General features: G+C 35.5%; 1 protein-coding gene across 2 annotated transcripts in view; it reads left to right on the top strand.

Annotated features, from left to right (window-relative positions):
• The first annotated feature begins 4561 nt into the window (after positions 1-4561).
• Gtf2a1l (general transcription factor IIA subunit 1 like) overlaps positions 4562-27191 on the top strand; it is a 56052-nt gene continuing 33422 nt past the window's right edge. Inside the window, exons 1-6 of one of the 2 annotated variants that reach the window (XM_010615806.1) lie at positions 4562-4675; positions 7054-7155; positions 7370-7490; positions 15947-16002; positions 18004-18088; positions 19226-19812. In XM_010615806.1, coding sequence (XP_010614108.1) covers positions 4655-4675; positions 7054-7155; positions 7370-7490; positions 15947-16002; positions 18004-18088; positions 19226-19812 — 972 coding nt within the window. In that variant the 5' untranslated portion in view covers positions 4562-4654. Of the gene's footprint in view, positions 4676-4909; positions 5097-7053; positions 7156-7369; positions 7491-15946; positions 16003-18003; positions 18089-19225; positions 19813-27191 lie in introns of those variants that run through there. The other variant, XM_010615805.2, reaches the window with a different exon arrangement.

A 27191-nucleotide genomic window follows, 5' to 3' on the forward strand; every position in this document is an offset into this window, starting at 1 on the left:
AATGGAATGCACACAATGCTTTGTCATTCGTGGGATTCTAACAGGTCTGCCTGCTTCTTTCCACTTCTCAGAGTCTTCTGATGCTTGTTGGTATATAACATCCAGAATTCTTATCTGTTCTTAGTGGAAGGAATAGGAAAAAGTACACATGCTCCATGTCGTCTCTGCCTTCCTTGGTATTTGGGATACCTGAGACAACAGTATAGGCTGCTCAAGATACATTTATTTACCTCTCCTAAAATGAGACAAGAAAGAAGAAAAGTACAATTACGGTATCAAAGCTGGTTGGTTCTCTCAAGGTCATACTCAACATCAGATTATTCGTCTTTACCCTTGTCTTCTCTAAGTGGGAATTTAGGTTGGAGAATTAACTGGAGACAAGGAACATTATCCTTGTTAATATTTAATATTTGTGTATAATTATGCATTATGATTAAAGAATGAAAATGGAGTCATTTATAAGCTAGGAAAATACTGAATCCTTATCAAAGCCATGATGAGGATGTTGAAAAAGTAGTGATGGGGAAATTGTATTTAAAGTCATCTTTCATACTTGTGATAAGCTAATTATTATCAGTAATTTACATAGGTACACAATGTACATGAATATTAACACAGTTTTAAACAGGTGGTGACGTTCTCATTAATGATATGTATTCTGTGTGACAGGGTCACCAGTTGGCCATCGCACTGTGTCACATGGTCACTTTGGCTGGAATCCTGTGGGGCTGTGGAGGAGATTCACCATGGTGAATTCAACACAATACCTGTGTTCACATAATCTAAGCTGATTTTGAAGTTGTATTAGAAAATGGAAAATGTTACAAAAGCGCAGAGTAAAAATAAATCAGAACTGCCAACATCGTAACCATTTCAGGTTTACCAGGTGAGAGAGAGATTATCTGGATTTTCATTTCCTGGAAGATGTGAAGGATGAAATAGAGCCAGGGAGACACAATACTGTCAGGTTTAGGGCACTGATTGTAGAATGTTCAGAAAATAATTATGACTATTTGCTGCCTCAAGCCATATACTCAAAGATGAACTGTATTTTCATTACAGCTAAATATGTTATTTAGAGTCCATATTGTTATTAAAATATCCTGTACTTGACTGTAAGCTTTAATGTGTAAAAGATAATGGCCTGTCTCTGAAATAGATTTTAAAATTTTTATTCAAGAAAAGGACTTCCTAGATATAGATTTTTCATACAATAAGCAAAGGAAAATTGTTTCTATAGTATCACCGAATCCTCCAGGCAAAGGTAATGAGAACAGGCAGAGGCAGAGAAATTCATCTGATTATTAAGATTTGCTTAAATGTCCCCAAAACTGTTGTTGGTTACTAATAATACATTAAATATATATTATGGTCTAAGCCAAGCAGGAGAAAATGAAAATCTAACGCTCTAGTCTGTGATGGGGAAGAACTTTATATTTTGGCACAGGTATAATTTCCAAGAACGAAGTACTCCAAGAAAGACCAAAGCTCAGCATTCCTTTTTTATTCTCTATTTAGTAACATAAAATATAGTCACTATAAAACTGCCGCACTAAGGCTTTGGGATCTTGAAATTTTAATCTTAGCATCAAAAGTGCTTTGTGTATGCAACATCCTTCCCTGCCTGCATTTGGAAAATTGACAAAAGAAATGTGACCATTACATTACAATAAATATTTGCTTGTTTCATGATAATCTTGGGTCAGAGCTATCAAATATCGGTCCATGAAGATTCCTTTGTACACTTTTAAAATGCCCATGGGACTGATGAGTGGACTCAAGAAACTGTAAATGCCGAGGTTACAATGTGGGAAACCCACACTATTTCCAGTCACAGTCCCATCAGAGAATGGTCCCTGTATTATTTGTCTCATGCAGTATAACAAATTACTGCAAGGAAGGTCTGATGGCTTAAAATGACAGGTATTCTCTCAGTTTCTGAGGACCAGGAGTCTGTTGATGCTTTGCAGGTGGCTGTGGTTTCAGGTCTCTCACAGGATGCAGCCAAGCAGAAGGTCAGGGATGGAGTCATCTCACAGCTTAGGTAGGAACGGACCAGGATCCACACTCTGTCCTAGGATTATCTTCCGGAATATGGTACATGCTGACTGTGGGCTGGAGTCTCAATTCCTTGTGATACAGGCCTCTCCTGCGCATCTCTGTATGCTATCTCCATGGCCTGGCAACAGGACAGCTGGTGTAGGGTTGCAGCTTGACCTGACCACAGCTGTCTTGGTTTGTAGCAGCCATTTTGTCCATTAGGGGACTCCCGTGTGCATTTCAAATCCTGTAGGATGAACAAGTCTTTAAGACAGTCAGCTGAGCATTTAATGTCATGCCCACATCATTTTTTAAAACTGATTTCTAACATTTTAATAGTTTCTGAGAACGCTTGGGCATATTCCATTCAACCGTGTCTCATCTTTGTCTAGTTTAGCATATAAAGCTCTTTGTCCTACTTTGGGCTGTGGGGATCCTACTGTCTTGCTGCCATCTACGGAATTGCTTCTGCTTCTATCTGGAAGCACCTATAAATTACACTCTGTGCTATCTTGAATTTGTCCACCTCTTTCTTCAGTCTCAGGACATCTTTTGTCTTTGGTGACTGGTTCTGCTATACTAGGTTTTTTCTGAAATAGCTGCACAATGAGTGATCTGAAACAGACAGCCTGGAGCCATTAGTAATAATCTTTGAAGTGGTTTACTGTCACTTCTGCTTTATTCTATTGTTTGCCCAGACAAACCATTGTACGATATGGAAGGTACAATTCCAGGCTTCATGGTACATGTGGGAGGAGGAAGTACGTTTCGAACACCAGGAAGTGAGGCTCCACTGTCCGCCATCTTGGAAGCTGACTACCAAAGGTTCAGAGCTGATGTGCAATTTGGATTCATATAGTGGTGGCGGACCTATGGCATGCATGCTATAGTGGGCTGTTTGTATCACTGAAAACTAAAAGTTTTGCCATTAATCATTTAGAACTTGGATGAAAGCATGCCTTTTCTAATGGCTGTTGCCTATTTTCGGGATGAAATTATAACCAAGGCTACAGTTACCATTCAGAGAAGCAGGGGCAAACAGAAATGGCTAATGTTTCTTTGCTAACATTGATTAACTTTCTACACTTTCAATTCAACTGCTAGTCACATTTTTCATGGCTACCAAGGTCCAAATATAATTTCAAAAATATGTACGATCTATAGTGTAGGCTTGAGAAAGATATAATTTATATACTGAAGTACAACAAAACAGTCTGCTGTCACGAAAAGGTGAGTACCATCCTATGCATTTAGGAATAAAATTTTAAAACCTTGCTCTGAAAAAGATGGAAAATAAGAGACATTTTTTTTTTCTCTCATTTCCTGGCTTGAATGATTGAATTGGATTTTATAATACCGAAAGGAACCAATGCCTGCTTTTAGCCTTTCTATTTTGGGTGAAAGATAAGTCACTTTGAACACTCCTGGTAGGAAATTGTCAGATAGAGAGACATGATCATTAAAAATTACCATTCAAACTTCCTGGCTTTGTGTAAAAGAAATTTCCCACAGTTTTCAATTTAGGAGTTTCTAAAGGGTGCTATATGAATCAGCTGCTGAAAACTCACGAATCAAAAGGTACCTGTTCTAGGCAAGAAAATAGAGTGGTAGAGCACCCATAGCTCCCCTGCACTTGTATGCATAAATAAATAGCCAATTTCAAACCTAGTAGAATTTTAACCATCAAATAATTTAACCATCTGGTCAGGTCAAGACCCATCTGCAGGCTAGCAAGGCTGTTTAAAATCAGTGGCTTCAACAGCAGCCAGTAGTAAACAGCTCTTTTCTCCTCAGGCCTGGCTAGGTAGGGAGTCCAACTTTCAGGAAAGGGAGAAACAGATCATAGGTTAAAAAATGATGACCTTTGCCTGCAGAGGAAAAGGACGGCTGTGGTGAGCCAGCTTTACATAAATAAAGCCTCTCCACCTGGGTTACATTTTAGGAACAGATTCTCTGGAATGGGACTCACCCACCAAAGTTCTTTTAAGGCTCCTCAGGTTATTTTAACCCGCATTCAAAGCTGAGAGTCTGTCTTAGAACTATGGACTCCATTTTAGCACCAATCGGAATCAGCTGGAGACCAGGATAAACTACAGAATGCTGAACTATTGGTTCTTAGTTTCTGATTCAGTAGGGATGCATGTGTGTTTGTGTGATAGGTTCTGGGGAACCTTGATCACTTGCGTTTTTGAAAGGTCTTCAGGTGATGCTATCTACTGCTTCCAGCACTGTAAGAATCAGCCTTAGATTGGTTCTCGTTATAGTTGAGGTTCAGCTGCAAGTGGAGTTTAGGAGGAGGAATGAAAATGGTAAAAGCAGAAATCACTAATCTTCCCTTCTCTCATCACACCCTTAAAAGCTGAAGGTGAACTGCACTCTCCCACAGCACTGCCCTTTCTTATTTTGTCAGTCTTTATTTCAAAGATTGAGGAACTAAAGGCCCCGCCCCGGAAGTTAGTCACACTCAGCTCATTAACCCCAGCTCCTCCCCCAGCCCCCACAACCTTGAGGTTGCCTGGCAGCGCACTGCACCGTTAAAAAGGTTCCTTGCTAGTCCCTCCTCAGGTGCTGCGTGCTGCGCAGGCGCGAAGGGCCAGGCGCTTGAGCTGGCGTCATGGCCGGCATTAACCCGGTGGTAAGGAGAGTCCTGGTGCCTGTGAAGCGCAAAGCTGCCCAGTTCGTGGCAGTTGAACCCCACGCACCCTTTAATTCTCAGTAGCATGTCGCTGACTTTCATAAGCCTTCTTTAACTCTGTTGGAGGAAAAGGATGAAGGCCTGTAGTGCAGCCGGAAGTGGGGCTCTCCCCTTCAAGGACAGGTGCCCCCGCAAACTGAGGTGGTGTGTGCCCAGTATTTAGAGAGGCTTTGGCACCAGTGTGTGAGACCATCTTCTCTAGAGTCTGGGGCAGGAGGACCCCAAGTGCGCGCTCATCCTGGGCGATTTATTGACGCTGTCTCAAAAAGGAGGGCTGGGGATGCAGTTCAGGCGTGGATTGCTACCTTGGCCTGCGCCAGGCTCTGTATTCAGACCCGGCATGGGGAAAAAGTGTTTAGAGGTGAATTCACCCGCCATCCTGCTGACTTCTACACGTTTAGATATTTCCCAAGTTCACTTGTGTTAATTCTTAATTTCAGTGTGGGCAGTGTTGTTGACTTAAACTATATTATTTAGTAACCTGAAACAGCAGGTAATGTGATATGGCTTGTTACTCCACCAATTTTTAATATCTTCTCCTACTCTTTCCTTTTCCTATCCTTTAGCATCTTAAGGGTTACTAAGGCTCACAGAATTTACAGGCTCAGTAACATTTGTGAGACCCTCCACCAATCTTAAACTTGAGTTAAGAGAAGAAAAGTCTTAGTCTTTATTTTTAACAGGCTTTATATTTCCTGAGAGACAATGTTCTTGTCCGGATAGATTTTAAAAATTTGATGTGTGTGTGTGTGTATATAGCAAAAAAGATTTTATTTTTTGAGACGTACTGTTTTAATGTGTATCAATTTTGTGATTATGTTTTAAGAAATTAAAATACTTAAATAAAGGCTTAACAATTATCAGTTATCAACATACTTGATGGTGAACTCCAGCAGAGTGTGTGCATGTTTCCTTTTTCTTTTTTTGGGGGGTGCATGTTTTCTTTTAGAGAAGGAGCTAAGATGGGCTTCTGGACTAAATATAGTTTCAATAAAGATAACAGAGTAAGCAATGTAAAGTCTTAACTGTATACCTAACAAGAGTTCAAACTGTTTTACTTTGAAAAACTGTTCAAATGGGTTCCTTTTGACTGCTGCTGTTACACTCAGGGCAGAGCTTAAAGATGTTTTTATCCCTAGGAATTTTTCCCTCTAGCTCTAAGTGTGATCACACTAGCTGGGATTAATGCTGAAGCATCAATGTAGAAAGCCTTTATCAGGGTAAACTGTTTTAGAAGAAGCAACTAATCTTGGGGCACTTAGTCTTAATGGATATGCTTGTGAGTAACATATTATTTAAATGTTACTGATTGGTCTATTCAAAGGCTTACCCTGGATCTTTAGAAGGATTAGTATAAAACTTAGCTTCTCTTGGTGTGAACAGAAGTATTGAGGGTGTTTTATGGGTAATATGAAGAAGCAATCCTAGAATACTAGAAGTTTCATTTTGTTCTGATTAAATGATTTGAAATAAGAGCAACTCAACTAAATTCCTGTTTTGCCATTTTTTATCAGTGGAACTTGTACTGGATAGTATTATCAGCACACTTAGTGTTGACCTTTTGGTTTGGGGGCTTAGGTGAAGCACATTTTACATATATTAGAAGGACTGGGTTTATTTCACCTACTCATTGTTTTGTTCATATAACCAGTGTATAATCTGGGTGGAAATCTTAATTTTATTTCGTGACACAATTTTATTAGGACCCTTTGGGATGTTGTGTCTGTACATATTGTGGGTGGGTTAGGTTTGTGTATGCCTCTCTTAGTTTCTGTTGTAGGAAATCCATGTTGGTGCAATTGTATTGGATAGAAGGGAGGGAGAGTCTCTTTGTGTGTTTGGGAAGATGAGTTTTGATTACCCTCCACTTTTGAGCCCCAAAGCTTATTTACGTTCATTGAAATAACATAGTGAACACTGAAAAAGCTATTTTGGCTCCATTGAGAAAAAAGATAGTTTTTTTTTCAGCTGTCAAATTAATTTCCTTTTTTAAAAATGGAACAGGGAAGTTATGTACCGATAAAAAGCCAAGTAACGTAATCATGTATATCTTTATGACAACATCCTTATGAGATTCTCTTATATTTTATAGTAGTCCTGTAATTTAGCCATAGAGGACTATAAGGGGACCATGGCCAGCTGAGCTTAGGGGTCTGAAGTCAACACAATTTATGGAAAACCAAGACTAACTGCAAGGGGGGGTGTACTTAGAAAAAATATTTTTTTAAAACAGATTGGGAAGTGTACACTGCATGTCTTTTAAGGCGAAATACATTCATACTTAAGAATTTCAAGCTTAAATAATTTCTTTTATGTAGCCTAAACTCTACAGATCTATAATTGAAGATGTAATTGAAGGAGTGCGGGACCTATTTGCTGAAGAAGGTATAGAGGAACATGTTTTAAAGGACTTGAAGCAGGTTTGTAGACAATACACCTTTCTCTCCCTGTATTCATCTAAAAAAAAACCCAGATAAATTATAGTTCTAACTCTTCAATTATAGTTTAGTAGTGATTCAGTGTGCCATCAACTGACAACTTAAATTTAAAAGCTTAAAAAATAGAAGCAAATATCCCGATAATTTTTTTTTAAAGAAGCAAACTTTTCTTTCTTTTTTTTTTTCCCCTCTGTAGCTCTGGGAAACCAAAGTTTTGCAGTCTAAAGCAACAGAAGACTTCCTCAGAAATAACATCCATTCACCTTTGTTCACCCTTCAATTGCCACACACCTTGCACCAAACATTGCCATCAACAGGTTGGATAAAATTTATAAATCAATACTATTTATATCCTCAGAACAAATTATCATTTGGTAATGTTTTTCAATTAGGGTAATGTCCTTCAGATAGAGAAAGCTTGGAACTACAAAACCGTTAGCATTAAGTGAACACGTATAAATCATCATGTCATGTCATTGATTTAAAAGCTCAGATTATTTGAACTAGTTTTTTTAAAAAAAATTAAATTTCACAAAAGTGACTAAAGCCTTATTTTAGAGAGACAAGTTATATAGTTTGTGAGCGTGGGGTGCCCATTGGCTGTTTCAGAGAGTATGATTTGGTCTACCATTGCTGAAGTAGCAGAGGGAAAGTAGGAAAGGCAGGTGCTTGCTTGCTTTTATGTTCTTTATCTTTTACTTCCTGTGCATCTTATAGATCTGTTATTGTATTGGAAGCAAAGTGGAGAATGAACAAGAATATGGAACTTATGGTTACTTACTGTTTTGGTTATGTAAAATAATGGTCAGAAATGGATTATATGCATTTTATCTTTATTCTTGGACTTGCTGAATCTAGACCTGTGTATCTAAGGGAAATATTTGTTCATATTATATATGTCCATTTAACCTGGAAAAGACTAGTAAAATATAAAACATATTATTCTCTTTGTAGCTTCTTTTCCTGTTCTGATTCTTCAAATCTTTGCACTGATTGTATGTATGTATGTATGCATGTGTGTATATATATATATATATATATATATATATATACACACACACACACACACACACACACACACACAAATAGATTTTATTAGGTTTAGTTGTAATTGGGTAGGGTCTACAAGAAATAAGGGTAGATTTTGGATTAGATTATCCGGAGTAAGATTTTTTTCATGCTTGGGAAAAGTCACACGAAAATTACGTGGGCCAAGGTGAAGAGAAAATATTAAGGATGCAAATACTTCTTCTACTGCAAAATGGGAGGATGTAAATGTGGCAGCAATTTTAACTTATAAAATGAAATAAATTAACAATGAATTTTAAGCTACCAAACACAAGTTGTATCTCATACTGTACTTATACAACTTTTCTGTGTAAGAACTAGACATGACAGTTTTAATTGTTGACACATTGAAACATTTTTCATCAATCATTGGGTTTTTGGCTACACTTTCCTTTTAATTTTACTATTGTATCCGTACATTTTTTACTATTTCTTTGCTCAATGTTCTAGACAATTTTTAGAAACTGTTTTTTATTAAAGAGCTCTAAAAGTTCATTTTACTTGGGGTTGACACGAGGGTGTGAGGGGAAGGGGGACAATACTTTTATCAAAAGCATGGTTAATGCCTGTCAGATTTTGTTCAAAATTGCAGTACTTCATTTTGCCACAAGATGGTAATATGACCAGCGATTTAAATCAAAATAGTCTGGCCTCCAATATATCAGGCTGGTTTTCACTCAGCACCTTATTCCTATTCTTTGTCTTAGGAGTTAGAATAATAGAAATAATTACATTAAAATAAGCAAATTTTCTCCTTATTCTTTTCTACGTGATTTATAATGAGGTTTAAGAGAAATTGCTGTATCCTTTAAAAGTGCATGATAGACCTTGTTTCTGTCTTCATTTCTTGGTGCTCTACAATAAGATTCTTAAAATAAATAGCCTCATAAATTTGAAGTATTTCTTAATTGTGTCTTCTCGTGGTATGCTCTTTAAAGCCTGATTAAAATAACTTAAACTTCTACAATCTTTTTATTTCTTTTGATAATGAGTTCAAATTAGATCTGCAATTGAATAAGTTATTTGCCTTTGTTCCACTTTTAAACCTTGTTTGCACTGCCATATTTTCTTCATTGTATTATTCATTTGTTTAGTAATTTCCTATGTCTTCAATTTTCAACTGCTTTTAGTCTCAGGATACACTTTTGAAAATTGAAGACCCTAAAGAGCTTTTAAAAAGTGGATTCTAAGTATCAGAAATTAAAATTGGGAAATTAAAAAAAATACTGGTTTATTAATTTAAAAATCCAGTCACATGATAATGTAATAACATAATTATGAAAATTGATAATTTCCAGGACAAAAAGTACTTAGTTTTACTTTTGTGCAAAACCTGTTAATGTTTGATTTCAAAAATAGTTGAATTCTTATATCTACTTTTATTTAAATTGTATTATATATTTAAGGTGAACAGTATGATGCCTTGAAATACAGATAGTGAAAAGATTACTATAACTCAGGCAAATTAAAAAGCTTATCTCATGTAGTTACTCATTTTTAAAACTTGTAGCAAGAGTACCTCAAGTCCCTTCTTTTAGCAAAACTCATGAAATCAGTACAAATATTAGCTAAATCCTCAGTCTTGTACGTATTTCTAAACTTATTCATCCTACATATTTGTTACTTTGTGACCTTTGACTTACATCTCATTTCCTGTTTCCCTGCCTCTGGTAACCACTATGTATTCCCTATCTGTGTATTTTACTTTTCTTTTCCTTTGTTCAAAATATATTTTTTAATATAAGTGAGATCATATTTTTCTTTGTGTTGGCTTATTTCACTTAGCATAAAGTCCCCCAGATTCATCCATGTTGTGGCAAAGGGAAGAACCTCCTTTTTACAAGTGAATAACAATCTTTCTGTAAATATACCTCATTTTCTTTATCCAGTTAGCCATCATTGGACATATGGCATTGGTTGTCCCTGTATTTTGGCTATTGTGAATAATTTTGCAGTGAACATTGGAATGTAGGTCTCTTTATGAGGGATCAATTTAATTTCTTTTTAAAAATTTTAAAATTATTTTGCATTTTAATTTCTTTTGGGCATATAGCCATAGGAAGGATTGTTGGGTTATATGGTAGTTGTATTTTAGTATATGTGCTGCCGAAGTGAGCACAAGTAGTTGTGTTTTAAATTTATGAACTTCTGTATGCTTTCTGTACAGCTGCACCATTCAATATTCGTACTAGTAGTGTACAAAGAAACTTTTCTTTATATCTTCCCCAACACTTGTCATCGCTTATCTTTTTGATAGTAGTCATCCTTGCAGGTATAAGATGATAACCCATTGTATTTTTGCATTTCTCTGATGATTAGCCATGTCGGTCACTTTTTGCATATCTGTTGGTTATTTTTTATGTCCTCTCTGGAAAGAGGAAATTTCTTATATCCTTTTTTGCTCATTTTTAAATTTACTTTTTTTCTGTTGAGCCGTGTGACTTCTTTATAGATTTTGGACATTACCCTTTATCAGACATATGGTTTACAAATATTTTCTCCCAATCTGTTTGCCACCTTTTATTTTATTGGCTGTCTCCTTTGCTATGCAGAAGTTTGATGTAGTTTGATGTAGTTCCTTGGGTTTTGGAGTGATATGCAAAAAACCATTTTTAAGGTTAATGTCATGGAAGCTTTTTCCAATTTTTCTTGATTTTTTTTTATTTTGTGAGTTTTGTGATTTGTGAATTCAGGTTTAATGTTTAGGTCTTTTATTCACTTTGAGTTTTTTTTTTTTGCATATGTTAAGGATCCAATGTTATTTTGCCTGTGAAAATAGTATTCATTCCCATTTATTGAAGAGACTGTTTTTTCCCCATTGTCTTTTTTTTTTTTTTTTTTAGACAGGGTCTTGCTATGTAGTTTGGGTTGACTTTGAACTCACTATGTAGCTAGGCTGAGAGATAATAGTCTAGACTGTGCCTCCTGCTACCCTTCTTTTTATTGTGATGTTGGGGATTGAACCCAGGGCCTTGAGTGTATAGGTCAGTGCTTTGAATTACGTGCTCAACCCTTAATTTTCCTTTCTGGAAGGGTCTTTGTCTGGCTGTGGTGTAAAGGTGATGCTGGCCTTGCAAATGTGTTTGGAAGTAGTGCCTCTAATTCTTCTTTTAAATAATTTTATTGGTACATGTTAGGTATAAATATAATGACATCATTGGAGATTTGTACCTTTACATAATATATCTTGATTCTTATTTTTCCCCACTCCCCTGTCCTCCCTTTAACCCCTTCACCCCTCTCTATTTACAAAGACCTTGTTTCCATTTTGAGTTAAAGAAAGATTGGTATTAATTCTTCTCTGAGTGTTTGGTAGAATTCAGTTACATAGCTATCCAGTACTGGGCTTCTTTCTTTGTTGGGAGATTTTTACTTTTTCATTGAAAAAACATTGATTAACGTGTAATGTTTGTGTGTATTTATGGAGTGCAGCATAATATTTCAGCACATGTACATAGTGTACACTGATCAAACTGGGTAACCAGTGTTTCTTTATCTTCTCTTCATGTTTGGGGCTTTTGAGCTGTTCTCTTCCAGTTCTTCATAAAATAGATAATAGGTTATTGTGGACTACACACACTTCCATGTGCAGTGGGACACTAAAACTTACTCCTTTCATCTAATTTTGTTTTGAACCTGTTATTGCACTTTGCTCCATCACCTCATGTTCTCCATCTCATTCTGTGGAAATCACTATTTTGCACGCAGGTCAACTTGTTCACCTTCCACACATAAGACAGAAAATGCAGTATCTGTCTCTCTGTGTCGGCTTATTTTACTTACTGTCTGTTGGGAGGCTTTTGATTACTACTTCACTTTTATTTTTCACATCTATTTCTACATTTAATCTATTGTAATATATTATTATTAAAATATATGCAAAAATTTCACCTTTTATAGATGTATAATTGGAAAATGAAGTAATATTTTAATAGCATTTCAGGTAATTTGATATGACAGTAAATCATAGAAACAGGGTGGACTCTGAAACTAAATACAAGGACTTTTCAGAACATTACGTTAGGGTTCATTGGCGTATATGTTTTGCACTTTAGATGGCTCTTTACCCGTGTGTCATTTTGTAATATATGTTGGTTATTTGGAAAATGTTGGTTCACTGAGTTATGCAGCTGAAAAATTATTAAGATAAAGTCAGCTGGGCATGGTGGCACACACCTGTAACCCCAGCACCAGGGACACTGAAGCAGGAGGATTTCAGGTTCAAGCCCAGCCAGGGCAACATAGTTACTTAGCAAGCCCTAGATAAAAAGTTATATTCATTAATATTACACATCTTACCCGCTATGGTAGATACATATTTTCTAAGATAAAATTTTGCTTGAATTTTATCATCGGTAAACAAATGCTCTTCATTTTTTTTTTTTTACCTTGAAGTGATGAGAATACTTAGTTCCCTTTCAAAACTGTCAATCAAATGCCTGACCAAGTCTGAAAAACCCTAGTTTCTGTCATTCTTTCAAATAAAAATGGTGTTTCTTAAAAAAAAAAGGGTAGATCAACATATAACTTTAATAATAGCACAAATGCTTCTCTTTCTGCTTTGGTACTCTACAGAAATGCTTTATGTATTCTTTCAGTTTCCTCTCATAAAATATTAAAAGCAAAGACTACTTACTGATTGAAATTTAGTATAATTAATAATTCTTAGGTTCTACCAAGGACCTTTTTAAGTGAAACTGCTTTACTGCTGGAGCTGTTTTTCCTCTCCCCTTTCTTTCTCTGAGGGAGTGGGAGTGCAGAACACTGACTGGTAGCAAGGTTTGGTGCTTGCTGCCTTCATTCATGCAGAGGCACCTGCAGGTTTACTCATCATTGTTTCTGGATCATCGGTGCAGATGTCAACAAAACAGAACAAAACTATTTAATGCGACGAAAAAGGCATGCATTGTCTTCTTTTTATAGAACTAAGAGTATTAGGGACCCCCGTGGGTTTTTCACATTACACGGAGAACTGTGGCTATATACTTATGTGTTTATGTATAATCTGTATTCCACATTTGAGAGAAATGGGATTCTATTGATAATTACCTCAGAATATTAGGTATAGACCGGGACTGTTCTGGGAAAACTTGGGTGTGTAGTTATTCTACAATTGCCTGATTTCTAGGGAACTTTAAATTAACTTCTGCTACTTGGTCTTTGTGTAACGCGATTTTTATTTTTGTGGTACTAGGGGTTGGACCCAGGGCCTTTGCACTGAACTACATCCCTAGCCCTTTTTAATTTTTTATTTTGAGACAAGGTTTCACCAAGTCACTAAGTTGCCCAAACTGGTCTTGAACTTGTGAAACCTCCTGCTTAAGTTTGCTTGAGTGCTGGAATTATATGTATGTGTCACTACACCTGGGCTTATTTTTAAATGTTTTTCTGTGATACTGTGGATTGAATCTAGGGCCTGGCACATGGTAGTGGTACTCTGCCACTACGTTCCCATCCTTTACATAGTTTTTAAAATGAAACCACCAGTCACTGTGGTAAGAAGGGAGAGGCAGAAGTGGAGCACTGAGAAGTTTGGGGGCTTTCATCTTTAAGCATTAAAATCCTCAAACTGTGGGTAGAGAAAATAGGTCAACTTGTTCTTGAAGTTAGATCTGGTAAAACTTTTATCAGTGTGATCAGCTCTGCAGGTCATTTGATGGTTAGAATATTCAGTTTGGTCATCAAGAGATACCCTCACGCTTATGATTAAACACAAAAAATAAACTGACCAGGCTCTCCATTTTTAAGATCTTGTGACTTGCCTACTAAAATTTTGAATGATCCAAAACAAAAGTAAGAACTATAAAGCTACTAATTGCTGTAACATATCAAAGAGTTTTTGATACTGAGTAGGAAAAAGCATTAATAGATGTGAATATCGTTATGCCAAATTATATTTCAAGATTTAAAAATTGTTATGGATTTGATTTCTTGCTATAAGATTTATTGTTTTTGAAATTAGCATTTCTAGAATAATGCGCATGAATTCTGAAGTTATGACAGTTGAAGTAAAGACACAAAATTAAAACTTACTTGGTTATTAAAATCATATTGAATATTTAAATATGTATTTCAGCCATAACTTAATGGTATTTATAACTTGTGAGTGTATATAAATGGTGCATATAACTTGTGAATTTTGTCTCAAAATTATGAATAGAAACTGCATGAAACTTTGCTATATATCTGTTAGTTCAGTGCTTTTATTCTGATGTCTACAAGGAAATTTGATATGTTCTTCTACAGCTCTGCTTAATTTCTTTGAATGTAGAGAATCATCCTTTAGGATTTATTACAAGGTATTTAAAAGAGAATTGTTCCTATTTTTCTCAGGAAATTCATTTAATTGCTTTAGACAGTGTATGAACAGTTTTGTTTGCTCTCAGGCTATGGCTTAAGCAATAGCAGCTTAAGCTTTGCTCACTTCAGCTAATTAAGACTAATACCATTGTGTTTGTGCCAGTCTGATTCTTTGTCATTTAGCTTTTCTAAAAGAATGCCTGTTAATAAGCAAAACCATAGATGCGAGAGGATAAAAATAATTCTGTTTCATTAACTATCAATCTGCAGCCTCACTTCTGTTTTCTGAACACGGGAAGAATGATTAGTTTAAAAAATACTTGCTCTTCTGAGCTGCTTGTGTGTGATGGGGCCCTTCTAGCATCAGAAACACATCTTTGGGGCAATTTTCCCTCAGCAATATGTGACCATAATAAATGTGACATTGATATGTGTGTGGTTGCAGAAGCATGATAAAAAGTTCTTGTTTTTATTAAAGAACAGATAAAATGACTTTCCAACAGTTCAGCAAGGTAAAATGAAGCTTGATCATTTATGGTGTATGGTTATATTGATCAACTGAAGTTCTTATATGGTCTTTATACTTATTATTTAGAGTCATTATAAGGGACAGTTAACATAGAAAAGCGGCAGATAATAAAAGAAAGATAAATGAGATTGTAGCTTTAATGCAGGCTGAGTTGGTATTCTCCTTAGAATTTCTTTTTTCTTACATTTTTCTTAGTAGCCATACCTCATTGCAAACTCTTTTTATTCATTTGTTCCTAGCTGTGCTTGTTTACTTGGTCAGAGTACTGTAAATAAGCTTTCATGAAATAAATGAATAGAAATTTATTTTGAATGTATAAAATTTAGAATGGATTTATGTTGGGTTACATATTTTTGATCAATAGTACATTCTCTTAGAAATGCACCATTTTAGCAAATACTGTATTACTTATTTTCCCCAGTGAAAAGCTGTGGAGATTTAGTGCTCCATTGATTTACTAACAGGTCAGGTGTGGTAGTGAATGCCTATAATCCCAGTGTTCTAGGTGGCTGAGGCAGGAGGATTGCAAGTTCAAGCTCTGCCTGTGCAACTTGTTGACTTAGTGAGACCCTATCTCAAAAAAAAGAAAAAAAAAGGGGGGGGAGGTGAATTTTCATGTTTTGTTAGGATTTCTAAAGTATAGTTTGCCTGATTATAATGAGATACTTCCTTTTAGTACTTTGCTTTATAACTATATAAAGTCTCTTTAAAGTTGCTGGGAAAATACAATTAAATGCTATTTTTTTTCACTTGGAATTATGTAGTTTAGAGTTCACCTTAGTCTAACATGTTAGTGGAAAATATTTAAAAATATGTATTTGGCACTTTAAAAATAGGTAAATTCTAATGATTATATAATATTTGTTTTCTATGCAGCATCATTAGTTATTCCTGCTGGTAGAACTCTTCCAGGTTTTACCACAGCAGAACTGGTATGTAGCTTATTTAAAGTACATTTTAAAATATATGCCCCACTTTTAGGGGATGGTGACAGAATGCTGGGCATAGGTATAATTTATGATCCTTTGGGTGAATGGGAAAAGATATGTTAAGGAATGAGAGACAGGAATTGTTTCTATATTATAACAGAACTCAGGAGATTCAGAATCAGTATTTTCTTCTAACTTTTCTTGCCTTCCAAAGCAGTTGTTAGCATCTGCTAAGACTATACGTACAAGGTTAAGGAGTTTCTGAAGTTATATAGTACAGAGTTTTAACCTACTATATACTATTACATACTCAGTGGATCTTAAAATAGATAATTTTGATATGATATTTTTATTTCATAATTGAGTGACCTCATAGTTTTACCCTATATGTAACTGGAATATTTTGGTCATTTTGTACCCTCATGAGGTGGTGTTTATCACTTTCCAGACTTGTAGATAGGAAATGAAATTATTATTAATAGAAAAATGAGCAGTTTTTCATGTGGTAAAGAACATTTTTCACTTTTAATTTTATTCCATAGTACTGATGGTATATAATCTACTAACTGTATTTTCATTTTCCCTCAGCCCATGGGCTGTGTTTTTAAAGTACAAAATTTAGTGGACCAATTATTTCCACTTTTTGATTAAGAACAAAACCTACCAGCCTTTATCAGTTTTGAAAAAACTGTCACTGCTCAATGGGAGATCAATGAACTATTTCTGATCTTGGAATTCATGGGGCTTTTTTCCTGATTAAAAATAATATGGTTATGTAAAGTAAAAACAAACATTTTATAAAGTAAAATGTGAAAGGTTCCTGCAGCCCTTACACTCCTACTCTTCACAGTACAAAGTAGGATTGTTTACTGTTTCTATCATTACCCTTCCTCCCTTTCTCCTTTCCTTCTTTAGTAATATAGGTGGACTCCTTTCAATGCCAGTATAGTTGACCTTAGTGGATATACCACAGTTTTATGACATTTAAATTTATTTCCAGGTTTTAAAAAATATAGCATTCTATTGATCATACTTACATATACCTGTTATTTGTGTGATAATTGGGTAAATTCCTAGGAGTAGAATTTCTGGGTTAAAGGTAAAGCATGTTTTCAAATTTGGTATATATTGCCAAGTTGTCTTTCCAATAAGTGTACCAATACATGCTCATATAAAGTGAGAACTAATTTTTCTCACATCCTCATCAACCTTGTATGTTACCTATTCTTTTAAACTTCACAGATTTGATAGACACTATTCCTTGTATTAATCTATTAATTTTAATACTATGGAGTTTAATTATTCCAATGTAGAGACTGTACACTATCATATTACAAATTATGCACTATAACACCTAATTTAAAAATTCCATTAGAACTACCTCAGAGACTAGAAGACCCTTATGCACTTGGTCTTAGCCAAAAGTCTGAGAAGCGATAGAAGACCCTTATAAATAGCTGTGGCTCTTTGTTTTTTTTTTTTTTTTTCCCCCTTGCCCTATTGGGGATTGAACCCAGAGCTTCTCACTGAGCTACATCCCCAGACATTTTTAGGTTTTATTTTTCAGGATTTTACTGAATTGCCAAGTTCCCAGGCTGGGCTTGAACTTATGATTCTCCTGCCTCAGCCTCCCAGAGTGCTGGGGTTACATGTGTGCACACCACACCCAGCTCTGTGGTTCTTATATTGACACCTTGAGAACCAGTGGCCCAGGCAACACTCTGTATTGGGCTACTAAGCCAGTGTTCATTCTATTCATTTAGATTGATGACTGCATTTTTAATGACTACATAACAGAATTCTTTATTCTTGTTGGAATGATCTAAATCAAATATTAAAAATCTGTTTTATTCAAAGAACTCAGCTCTGATATTAAATGTTAAATATTGTCAAACTGTTAAAGTCTTATCATCTTGAGTTAGATTTTTGTGATTCCTTATGCTATCATGGAAAAAGATACCAGAAAAGTCTTCTAACTTTCTAATATAAATTTCTTATATCTAGGGTACCTCAAACTCCAGTGCAAACTTTGCTTTTCCTGGCTATCCTGTTCATGTGCCAGCAGGTGTGACATTACAGACTGCATCTGGTGAGAGAGCATGCTAAGAATATTTTGTTTTTAGCATTGGTACTAACTTATAGACATTAAGTTTCATGATTTTTAATAGCTGTACAATAGGAACCTTTAATAAAACCTATTTTAAGAGTAATGATAAACCAGTCATGGTGGCATATGCCTTTAATCTGAGCACTCTGGAAGACAGAGGCAGGAGGACTGCAAGCTTTAGCCCAGCTTGGGCAATTTAGTGATTTGAGACCCTGTCTAAAGGGGGGGAAAAAAAAGAAAGAAAGAAAAAAGAATGACTACTTAGTTCAGAGTGAAGGTACTGGGTTCTATTACCAGTACTGAAAATAAAAATGGTGGTTATTACTGTCATGGAAGCTACAAAAGACACTGTATTAGGTTGTATAAGATATTTTTTAACATATTTTTTCTAGATTAAGTCAGTTGTCTGAATTTTAGCAGATATGAAAGAACAAATCTACTGTCCTGGTAGATCTCAAGGAAAAGTAAAGGAGGTGATGAGCCATAATCTCCTTTCATATTAGAGATTGCATGGTCTAATGGAAAGGACATCCAAAAGTTTAGAGGTTAATCAGCCTCTGCTTTTCAGCTGTGTCTCTTAATTTGACAGAGTATCAGAACTGTTTTTTGGGAGTTATAAAGTTGAAGTAAAACACATGACCCAGGACTAAAAAATAAATTCCTTTTTCTTATTGGTATTATTTTAAAGACAAGAGGGAAACAGACATTTAATAACTGCTGAAATTATTAAATTCTTTTTTGGGTAGCCTTTTCTTGTAATGATAAGTTTATGAAATACATTTTTATGTGATTGTTAAAATTCTGCTGTGAGTTGATAACATTAATTTATCAACTGATAGAAGGTCATGGATTAAATATTGGGGGTCTCTATGTATCTCAGAATGTGCCATATAAACAGTAGTGGGAAAAAGGTTAGAGGTAAAGCAAAACATATAATTTTAAAAATAAGAATAATGCATATTTGTTATAAAAATACAAAACAGTATAAAGATTAGAAGAAGAATTCCTGGAGATATATCAATAAGCTAACAGTGATTATTTTTTCCTAGCCTGTTGGTTTTTTTTTTAAAGGAAGTTAGAATTTTTTATATTTACAATTTTGTTTTTTCCTTTTATTAGGCCACCTTTATAAAGTTAATGTACCAATTATGGTGACACAGACTTCTGAAAGACCAAGTATTCTTCAGCATCCAATTCAAGTGTTCCAGCATGTTGGGCAGCCTTCAGTAATACAGGCCAGTGTTCCACAGTTAAACCCATGTTCTCTTCAAGCAACTTCTGAAAGACCACAAAGAATGGAAGCTATGTTGCAGCAACCCACAATTCTACATTCTGGGCCAGTGGATAGGAAACACTTAGAAAATGCTACCAGTGATACATTTGTACTTCCTGGAAATGAGCATGGAATCCTGTCAGAAGCTTTGTTGAGCCAGCAGGAAAGCCCTCAGTGTGTCTGTGTGTCAGGTGTTGTATTTCCTTCTCAGGACTCTCCCATACGTTCCAGCGTGGGGCCAGTACTCGGTGTTCCTGCTCGAGTGACTCAAAATTTGCTTGATGGGTCTCTCTCTGAGGGCTCTCCGCGGATTCTTCATCATCAAGTGACTGACACACAACCTCATCTTCTTAAATATTGTATGTATGGTGGTGATTCCATAAATCAGCCAAGAGAAATAGAGGAACCCAGAAGACTACCTGTATCCAAGAAGGTACAGTTCTATGTTTTAGCTTCTTGGTTTTTTGGGAACAGATAGTGGCCAATGATTAGACTTCATGAGTTTCTTTTTTAAACTATAAGTTTAATCAGAATTATATCTTTTTTTCTTAGAAAATTATTTCTTTATTGTTTTAAATTGTAACCACATGATCTTAAAATAGTCATACTCTGCATTTCTAAACTTTTAATTTCAAATAAGTCAGTAAAATTGTTTAAAGTAAATGCATTTTTTCATTGAGTTTATTGGCACTTTTTAAGTATACAGTACAGTTACATTTATCTTTGGGATCTTGTACACTTACATGACAGATCTTGGTTCTCATTTTTTCCTCATACCCCTACCCTCCCTTTACTCCCTTCCTGCTCCCCTATTTACAAAGTCTTTGTTTCTATTTTTTCCTTTTCTCATATTTTTTCCCTTATTTCCTTTCCCCCCACCCTTCCCACTTCCCCTATACCTTTAACACTTTTCTTCCTATTTCCCATCGTCAGTTATACAATTTGGATCTTACTTACAGTTTTTCACACCAGAGAAACTATTTGTTTAAATATGTGTGTCCTATTTATTTCACTTAAGAGTATAGCCTCAGTATGCATCCATTTTCCTATGAATGACTCTAGTTTCATTCTTTATGGCTGAGTAGTACTCCTTTTCAGTTTCACTGAAAAGTTTAAAGAGTAGTGGCAGTAGTTCTTCTCTAAATGTCTTTTAGAATTCAGCAGTGAAGCCATCAGGACCTGGGCTTTTCTTTGCTGGTAAACTTTTAATTACGTTTTCAGTTTCACTGATTGTAATTGGGGTGTTTAGAATTTTTTATCTTCTTCATTCAACTTTGGTAATTCAAAAGTATCTAGAAATCTATCCATTTCTTCTGTGTTTTCCATTTTATTAGAGTACAGGTTCTTGAAGTAGGTATTGATGATCCTCTGGATTTCTGCTGATCTGTTGTGACTTCACCTTTTTCATTCCTAATTGCATGGGTCTGAGCCTTTTCTTTGCTTTTTTTGACAAGGTTGACAAGATTGGCTAAGGGTTTATTGGTTTTATTTATTCTTTTGAAAAACCAACTCTTCCATTCATTGATATTTTTTGTATCATTCTCTTTGTTTCCATTGCATTGATTTCTGCTGTGATCTTTAAAATTTCCTTCCTTGTATGAGCTTTGGCAGTTTTTCTTGCTTTTATTTTTCTAGGAGCTTATGATTCATTATTAGGTTGTTTATTCGAGCTTGCTCTGTTTTCTGAGTGTGGGAATTCACTGCTATGAATTTTCCGGGTAGAACTGCCTTCCTTGTTTCCCATAGATTCCTGTATGTTGTATTGGCATTATCATTTATTTGTAAAACCTGACTAATTTCTTCTTTAATTTCCTCTGTGACCTATTGATTTTTTCAGGAGGGTGTTGTTAAATTTCCATGTGTTTGTGAAGTTCTTAGCATTTCTTATGCTAGTGATCTCCAGCTTAATTGCACTATGGTCTGATAAAATAGATGGGATAACTTTGATTCCTTTGCATTTATTTAAACCTGTTCTGTGAGCTAGTATGTGGTCTCTTTTGGAGAATGACCCATGTGCAGTATATTCTGATTTTGTGGGGTGGAACACTCTGTAGCTGTCTATTAAGTCCATTTGTTCAAGTGCTTGGTTCAGTTCTATGATTTTGTCATTGGTTTTTTTTGTTTAGATGATCTGTCTGTCTGTGATAGTGGGGTATTTAGTTCTCCCACTACAATAGTATTAGTGCTTATTTGGTTTTTCATGTCCCTTAATAATTGTTTTATATAGTTGGGGGCATTAATATTTTTTGCATATATATTTATGATTGTCATCTCTTCCTCTTGGCTTGTTCCCTTTACAAGGATGTAGTGACCTTCTTTGGCTCTCTTAATTAGTTTTAGTTTGAAATTTACTTTGTCTGTGAGTAAGATAGCTACCCCTGCTTTTTTTGGGGCTCCTGTCGCATGTAGAACTGTTTTTCATCCTTTCACTTTCAGTGTATGAGTTTCTTTTTGAACTAGGTGTATTTCTTGTATGCAGCATATTGTTGGATTTTGCTTCTTAATCCATTCTGCCAGTCTATTTCTTTTGATTGGTGAATTGAGGCCATTAACATTGATAGTTATGAATGATATGTATTGACTTATCATTGTCATGTTATCATCCTGTTGTTGGCTCTTTTTAATTTTTCCCCTTCTCCCTTTTAGTTTCTTGCTTTGCCTAGTTGATTTGCTGTGTTGGGCCTCAAGGTGTTTTGACCTTCATTGTCTTTTTCCTGAATATTGTTTAGAATTGTTTGTAGTGCTGGTTTGGTATTCATGAAGTTTCTCAGGTGTACTTTGTCATGAAAGTATCTTGTTTCCCCATCCATTTTAAAAGAGAGTTTTGCATGATACATCAGTCCAGGTTAGAGTTTGTTTTCTCTTAGGACTTGAAATACCTCACTCCAGGCTCTCCCTACCTGAGGGTTTATGTTGAAAAGTCTGCTGTGATTCTGTTGCACTTTCCTTTGCATGTGATTTGTTTCTTTTCTCTTAACTGCTTGTAGTAGTTTGTTCTTCTGTTGGGTTTCTTGGATCTTGACTATTATATGTCTAGGTATAGATTTTTTTTTTATTATGGCTAGTTGGAGTCTTGTATGCCTCACTTATCTGTATGTCAAATTCTTCCCCTCTGTTTGGGAAGTTTTATGTCATTAATTCTGTGGAGATCTTTTTGAAGTCATTTGTATTTTTCTCCTGGTACTTCAAGGATTTGTGTCAGTCTTAGGTTATTCTTCTTTGCATCATCTAGGAGTTGTTGGATCGATTTCTCATGATCCCTTGCTGTTTTTAAGAGATCTCTCTTTTCATGGTCATTGACTACAATCCTGTCGTCTATATCTGAAATTCTGTCTTCACATTCATTTATCCTGCTGTGAATGGTTTCAGTAGAATTTTTAATCTCCTGAATATCTGTTTGAATCTGTTTTGTGGTTTCCATTTCTTTCCTATGCTGGGCCTTCATGGCTTCTATCATGTTCCTGAGTGCCTCTATTTTTTTGTCAGTTCCTGTTTTAGAGTCTCTAATCATGTCTTTCATTGTGCCCACCATCTCTGTAGTTATCTGGGAAATTATTCCTGTTTTTAATTTTTCTAGAGCCTGATTGATCTGTTTTGTTACTTCCAGTGCTATGAGTTCAGGATGTCCTGCTGGTTGATTGTCAGGCTTTTCCACCTCATTTTCCCTAAAGTTTGCCATTGGTGAACTGGAAGACTGTCTTTGTGCCTTGCTTAAGTATCTTCTCATTTTTATTTTTGTTGTTGGGCTGTCCTTGGTTTAATTCCTGGGTTAGTACTTTGGTCTTCCTGATATAGCTGCTCTTTAGGTTTTGAGTCTTTAATGACTCATAGACACTCTCATTTTAATAATATCAGAAAGGACAACTCTTAAATCAATCAGAACCCATTAGCCCAGTTGATACAATCAGCAACACAATAGCATCAAGCATAGTTTAGAAATTGACCATTTGTGGTAGTTATTAATTTATCACCTTTAAACCATGGGAATTAAATAAAAATCGAGGACCAGCCCAAAATATGTTTATAGTGAATAAACTCTTCAATATAGCAACTTTATCCTTCAGGATGGGGACTTAGAAGGAGTTAGGAGGAGAGGAATAGATAGGTAGAAGAATAGGAGAAGGTTTCAAGAGAAGCCAGAGGACACAGCATGATCAAGCAAACTCTAGGAAACTGTTGAAGGCAAGACAGAAAGACAGAGTGCAAGAACAAAGACAAGAATAGAACAACTTAACAGTAATAGGGAAGCTATGAATTAGACTCACTTTTCTTTTAAACTAATCACACTTGAGTGAAAGAAAAAGAAGAAATCTGAATTAGGGCAGGGTCAGGAAGAAAAAGGGACATAATGAATAACATGGGGGAGCAAGAGACTGAGTGGTAAAAAGAAAGAAAAAAGTAAGAATTTGCAGAATGGGAAAAAATAAAATTTTAAAATTAAAAAGTAAAAATAGGAAATGAAAGAAAAAATTTGAAGAGCCTCTTTCAGTGTATATCTCTGCTGTCACAATGAACATTGTGGACAGCAGTGTGCAGAACTAAGTCAATTAAACTCAGCTTGTCAAAGGCAGACCCCTGAGATTCAGGCTGAATTCTGGCTGCAAGGCCCAAGTTGAGTTTCCTGACCTCCTGCAGGGTTGAACTCTGCAAGGTTCTACTGCAGCTTCTAGCTGCCCTTCCCCTGAAGATAGTCCAAGTTCTCATAAAAGGTGGTGATCCCTCCAACTTACCAACTGTGGAGGTCTGGTGTGCATTTATTGCAGTTGTTCACTTCCGTTCTATCTTCTGGAGCTCAGTAAAATGGTCTTTATGACCACCTGTGCTTCTGCAGTGTGTATCCAGTTACTGGCACAAGCGGGAGGCCTGAGAGCACTGGGGGATGGGGATGCTGCAGAGGCACCCACTTTGCTGGGTGGTCCTCACCAGACAGCTCCGATGAAGGCCTGGAGCGCTGGCCACAAAAATGCAATTTTTTACAGTAATTATTTTATCCGTCATTTACATTGTGAGAATCTTTCTTTTTTTTTTTTTTTGTGGTGCTAGGGATTGAACTTAGGAGGCAAGTAAGTGTTCTACCATTAGGTCACATCCCCAGCTCAAGATTTGTTTTTTTTGGTCTCTAGATAAAATTTAAGATTCAGAAATTCTTCATGGTAATTTAATGAATATTTTGAGATTATTCATTTATGCTTAACATACAGTAAACCTCCAAAGCAATTTTTGTTTTGCCTAATTTTCTTGAATTCACATATGGAAGTTTTCTCTCCATGAGAAATTCTCTGACTAGAAATTTTGTTTTTAAAATACTGATTTTCTTAATTTCTTCTGGAATGCAAACCACTAGAAAAAAAAAGCTACTTCTTAACTTTCCATAAATTCATAAGTCTGCACTATTAATTTCCAAGGAATTGATAGTGATGGAAGAAAGTTTCATAGAGAATTTTGGGTTGTAAAAATTAGAAACAGTCTTGCATTATCAGCAGTGTGGTGGCTATGCCTATATAATCCCAGCCCTCTGGGAAGCTCAGGTGGGAAGATGACAAATTTGATCCTAGTCTGGGCAACATAGTCACTTAGCAAGACCCTGTCGCAAGATAAAAAATAGGAAAGGGCTTGGGATGTAGCTCAGTGAGAAGGTCCTGGGTTCACTCTCCAATACTATAAAAAATTGCATTATCTTTTTACAAATACAAATTGTATCTTATGGCTAATTCTATTTATACAATGTAATATGTGACAAAGTTTATGCTCTTGGTAATGGATTAATCATCCTCTAGAACTGTGCGATAGACTATTAAGTGCCATCCTAATATTTTACTTTCAGGAAATTTAAAATTTTCTAGGTAGGGAAAATATATACAGGACCAAGAAAGTGCACAAACAAAGTCTATCAAACTATTTTGAGCATCCCAAATACTAATGACTATTAGACACTATTTTTGACCTATTTCAGACTATTTCACATGTTTGATGAAACTTGTCAAGGTCTGCTAGCAGACCTTGTTTTTAGTTTTGGTATAAAGTATTAAGGTCAAAATGTGTTCTTTTGAGTATTTTCCCAATATTTTCTATATTTAACATGTAAAATTCAGGAATAAATAGAGGCTAAAGTAATAATTATGAAATGTTTTGAGGTGAAAATTGCTGTAAATGTGTGTGTTTTCATCATTTAGTATTAGAGCCATTTTTTTCCTGGATTCTGTATGAACTTTGCAGATTTTTGGTGTGATGAATCAAGAACTTACTCTGTCATTACATATTAGATGTCATCGTGTACTTTTTCCTGGTTTGAAAAATAGTTGAGGAATATTAGGGATTTTTTAGGGGGCAGTGGTTGCTTTGAAGCTACAGTGTGTTCATATTCCAGATTCACCGTTTACAGACAATGTAATGTTACTTTTTGAAATTCAGTTATAGTTTGAAAACTTGGCATAATACCAACCTCATAATTTTTAGAATTGTCAGAGATGATGTACGTTGAGGACTTAGCTTCTGGCATCATAGCAACTTTAGATCAGTAGTTTTGTGCTTTACGTTTATTATATACTGGGTAACTTTCCTGTTCATTTAAAAATAGATCTATATCTAAAATACAAAATCCAAATACGTAAGAGTACTGTTTTTATGTTGTAAAATATATCCTTATTCATTATAAGATTCTTTTAAATAGCAATATCAAAGTTTATGCTGATCTAATTTTGAAAACATATATTAGTTTTTCTTTTTTATAAGTAACTCAAAGCAAGTTATAAGTAGCTATCCATGCTTGCTTTTCCTGTGTTGTAGACTCCTTGCTATTTTAAGGACCAGCACAGGTTTAACCTTCATACTGTTTCATAAAATATATTCCTGACAACTTTTGATTCACCTCTCTGTAACTTTTGTTCTATTTTCTGTCTGTATGCATCTTGGCTATTTTAGGTACCTTATAAATGGAATTACAAATATCTGTCTTTTTGTGATTGCCTTATTTCATTTAGCATAATGTTTTCATGTTCATCCATTTTGTTGCATGTACCAGAATTTCATAATTTTTAAAAGCTGAATCATTTGGATTTTTTTTCCAGTCCCAGAAAATGAACCCTCATACTGAACTGCATTCCTTTCCCTTTTTGTTTATTTTGAGATAGCATCTTGCTAAGTTGACCTGGCTGGTCTCAAACTTGAAATCCTCCTGTCTCAGCCTCCAGGGTAGATTACATGTGTTTCCCACCATGCCTGGCTGAATCATGTGACTTTGATAATTTTTAAAACTTGTAAATATTTCTGGACTCTGTTCCTTCTACTCAAGCCATGCTGAGACTGTCCTAATTGTCTCATACTGGATGATGCATGCAGCAGTTTCCTGAGCAGTTTCTCAGCCTTTCACTTCTATTGCTTGTCACTGCACCCATCTCAGACCATCCGGTTTAGAGGTTAAAAGCTTGGCTTGAGGGCTGAGAATTGTTTTGAATGCTTTCACTTGTTACTTGGGCAAGTTACTAAAAAAACTCAAAAAGTAAAGTGTCTTATGTAAAATAAAGGTAATAATGTCTACCATAGATTTACGGTAGTGGGAAGAGGAATGGAGACAGCGTGAAGTGCATAGCAGCAAGCTGCCTGGTACATGCACATTCACTGCTGCTGTGTTTCCTGGCTTCCTGCACTCTTTTGTGTTCTTCCTCTTCATCAACTACAGGGTCAAGTGCAAGCTTCTTACTACGCTGTACAAGGATTTCCAAGTTCTTTCTCTGTCAGTTTCCTGTTTATTCTTTTTTATGCTTACTACTTTACCGCTAGAGCCAAACATGATTGATTTTTTTTTTTTTTTTT

This window comes from Fukomys damarensis, unplaced genomic scaffold (assembly GCF_012274545.1).
Source record: "Fukomys damarensis isolate Sample0158 unplaced genomic scaffold, DMR_v1.0_HiC HiC_scaffold_2, whole genome shotgun sequence".
Taxonomy (NCBI): Eukaryota; Metazoa; Chordata; class Mammalia; order Rodentia; family Bathyergidae; genus Fukomys; species Fukomys damarensis.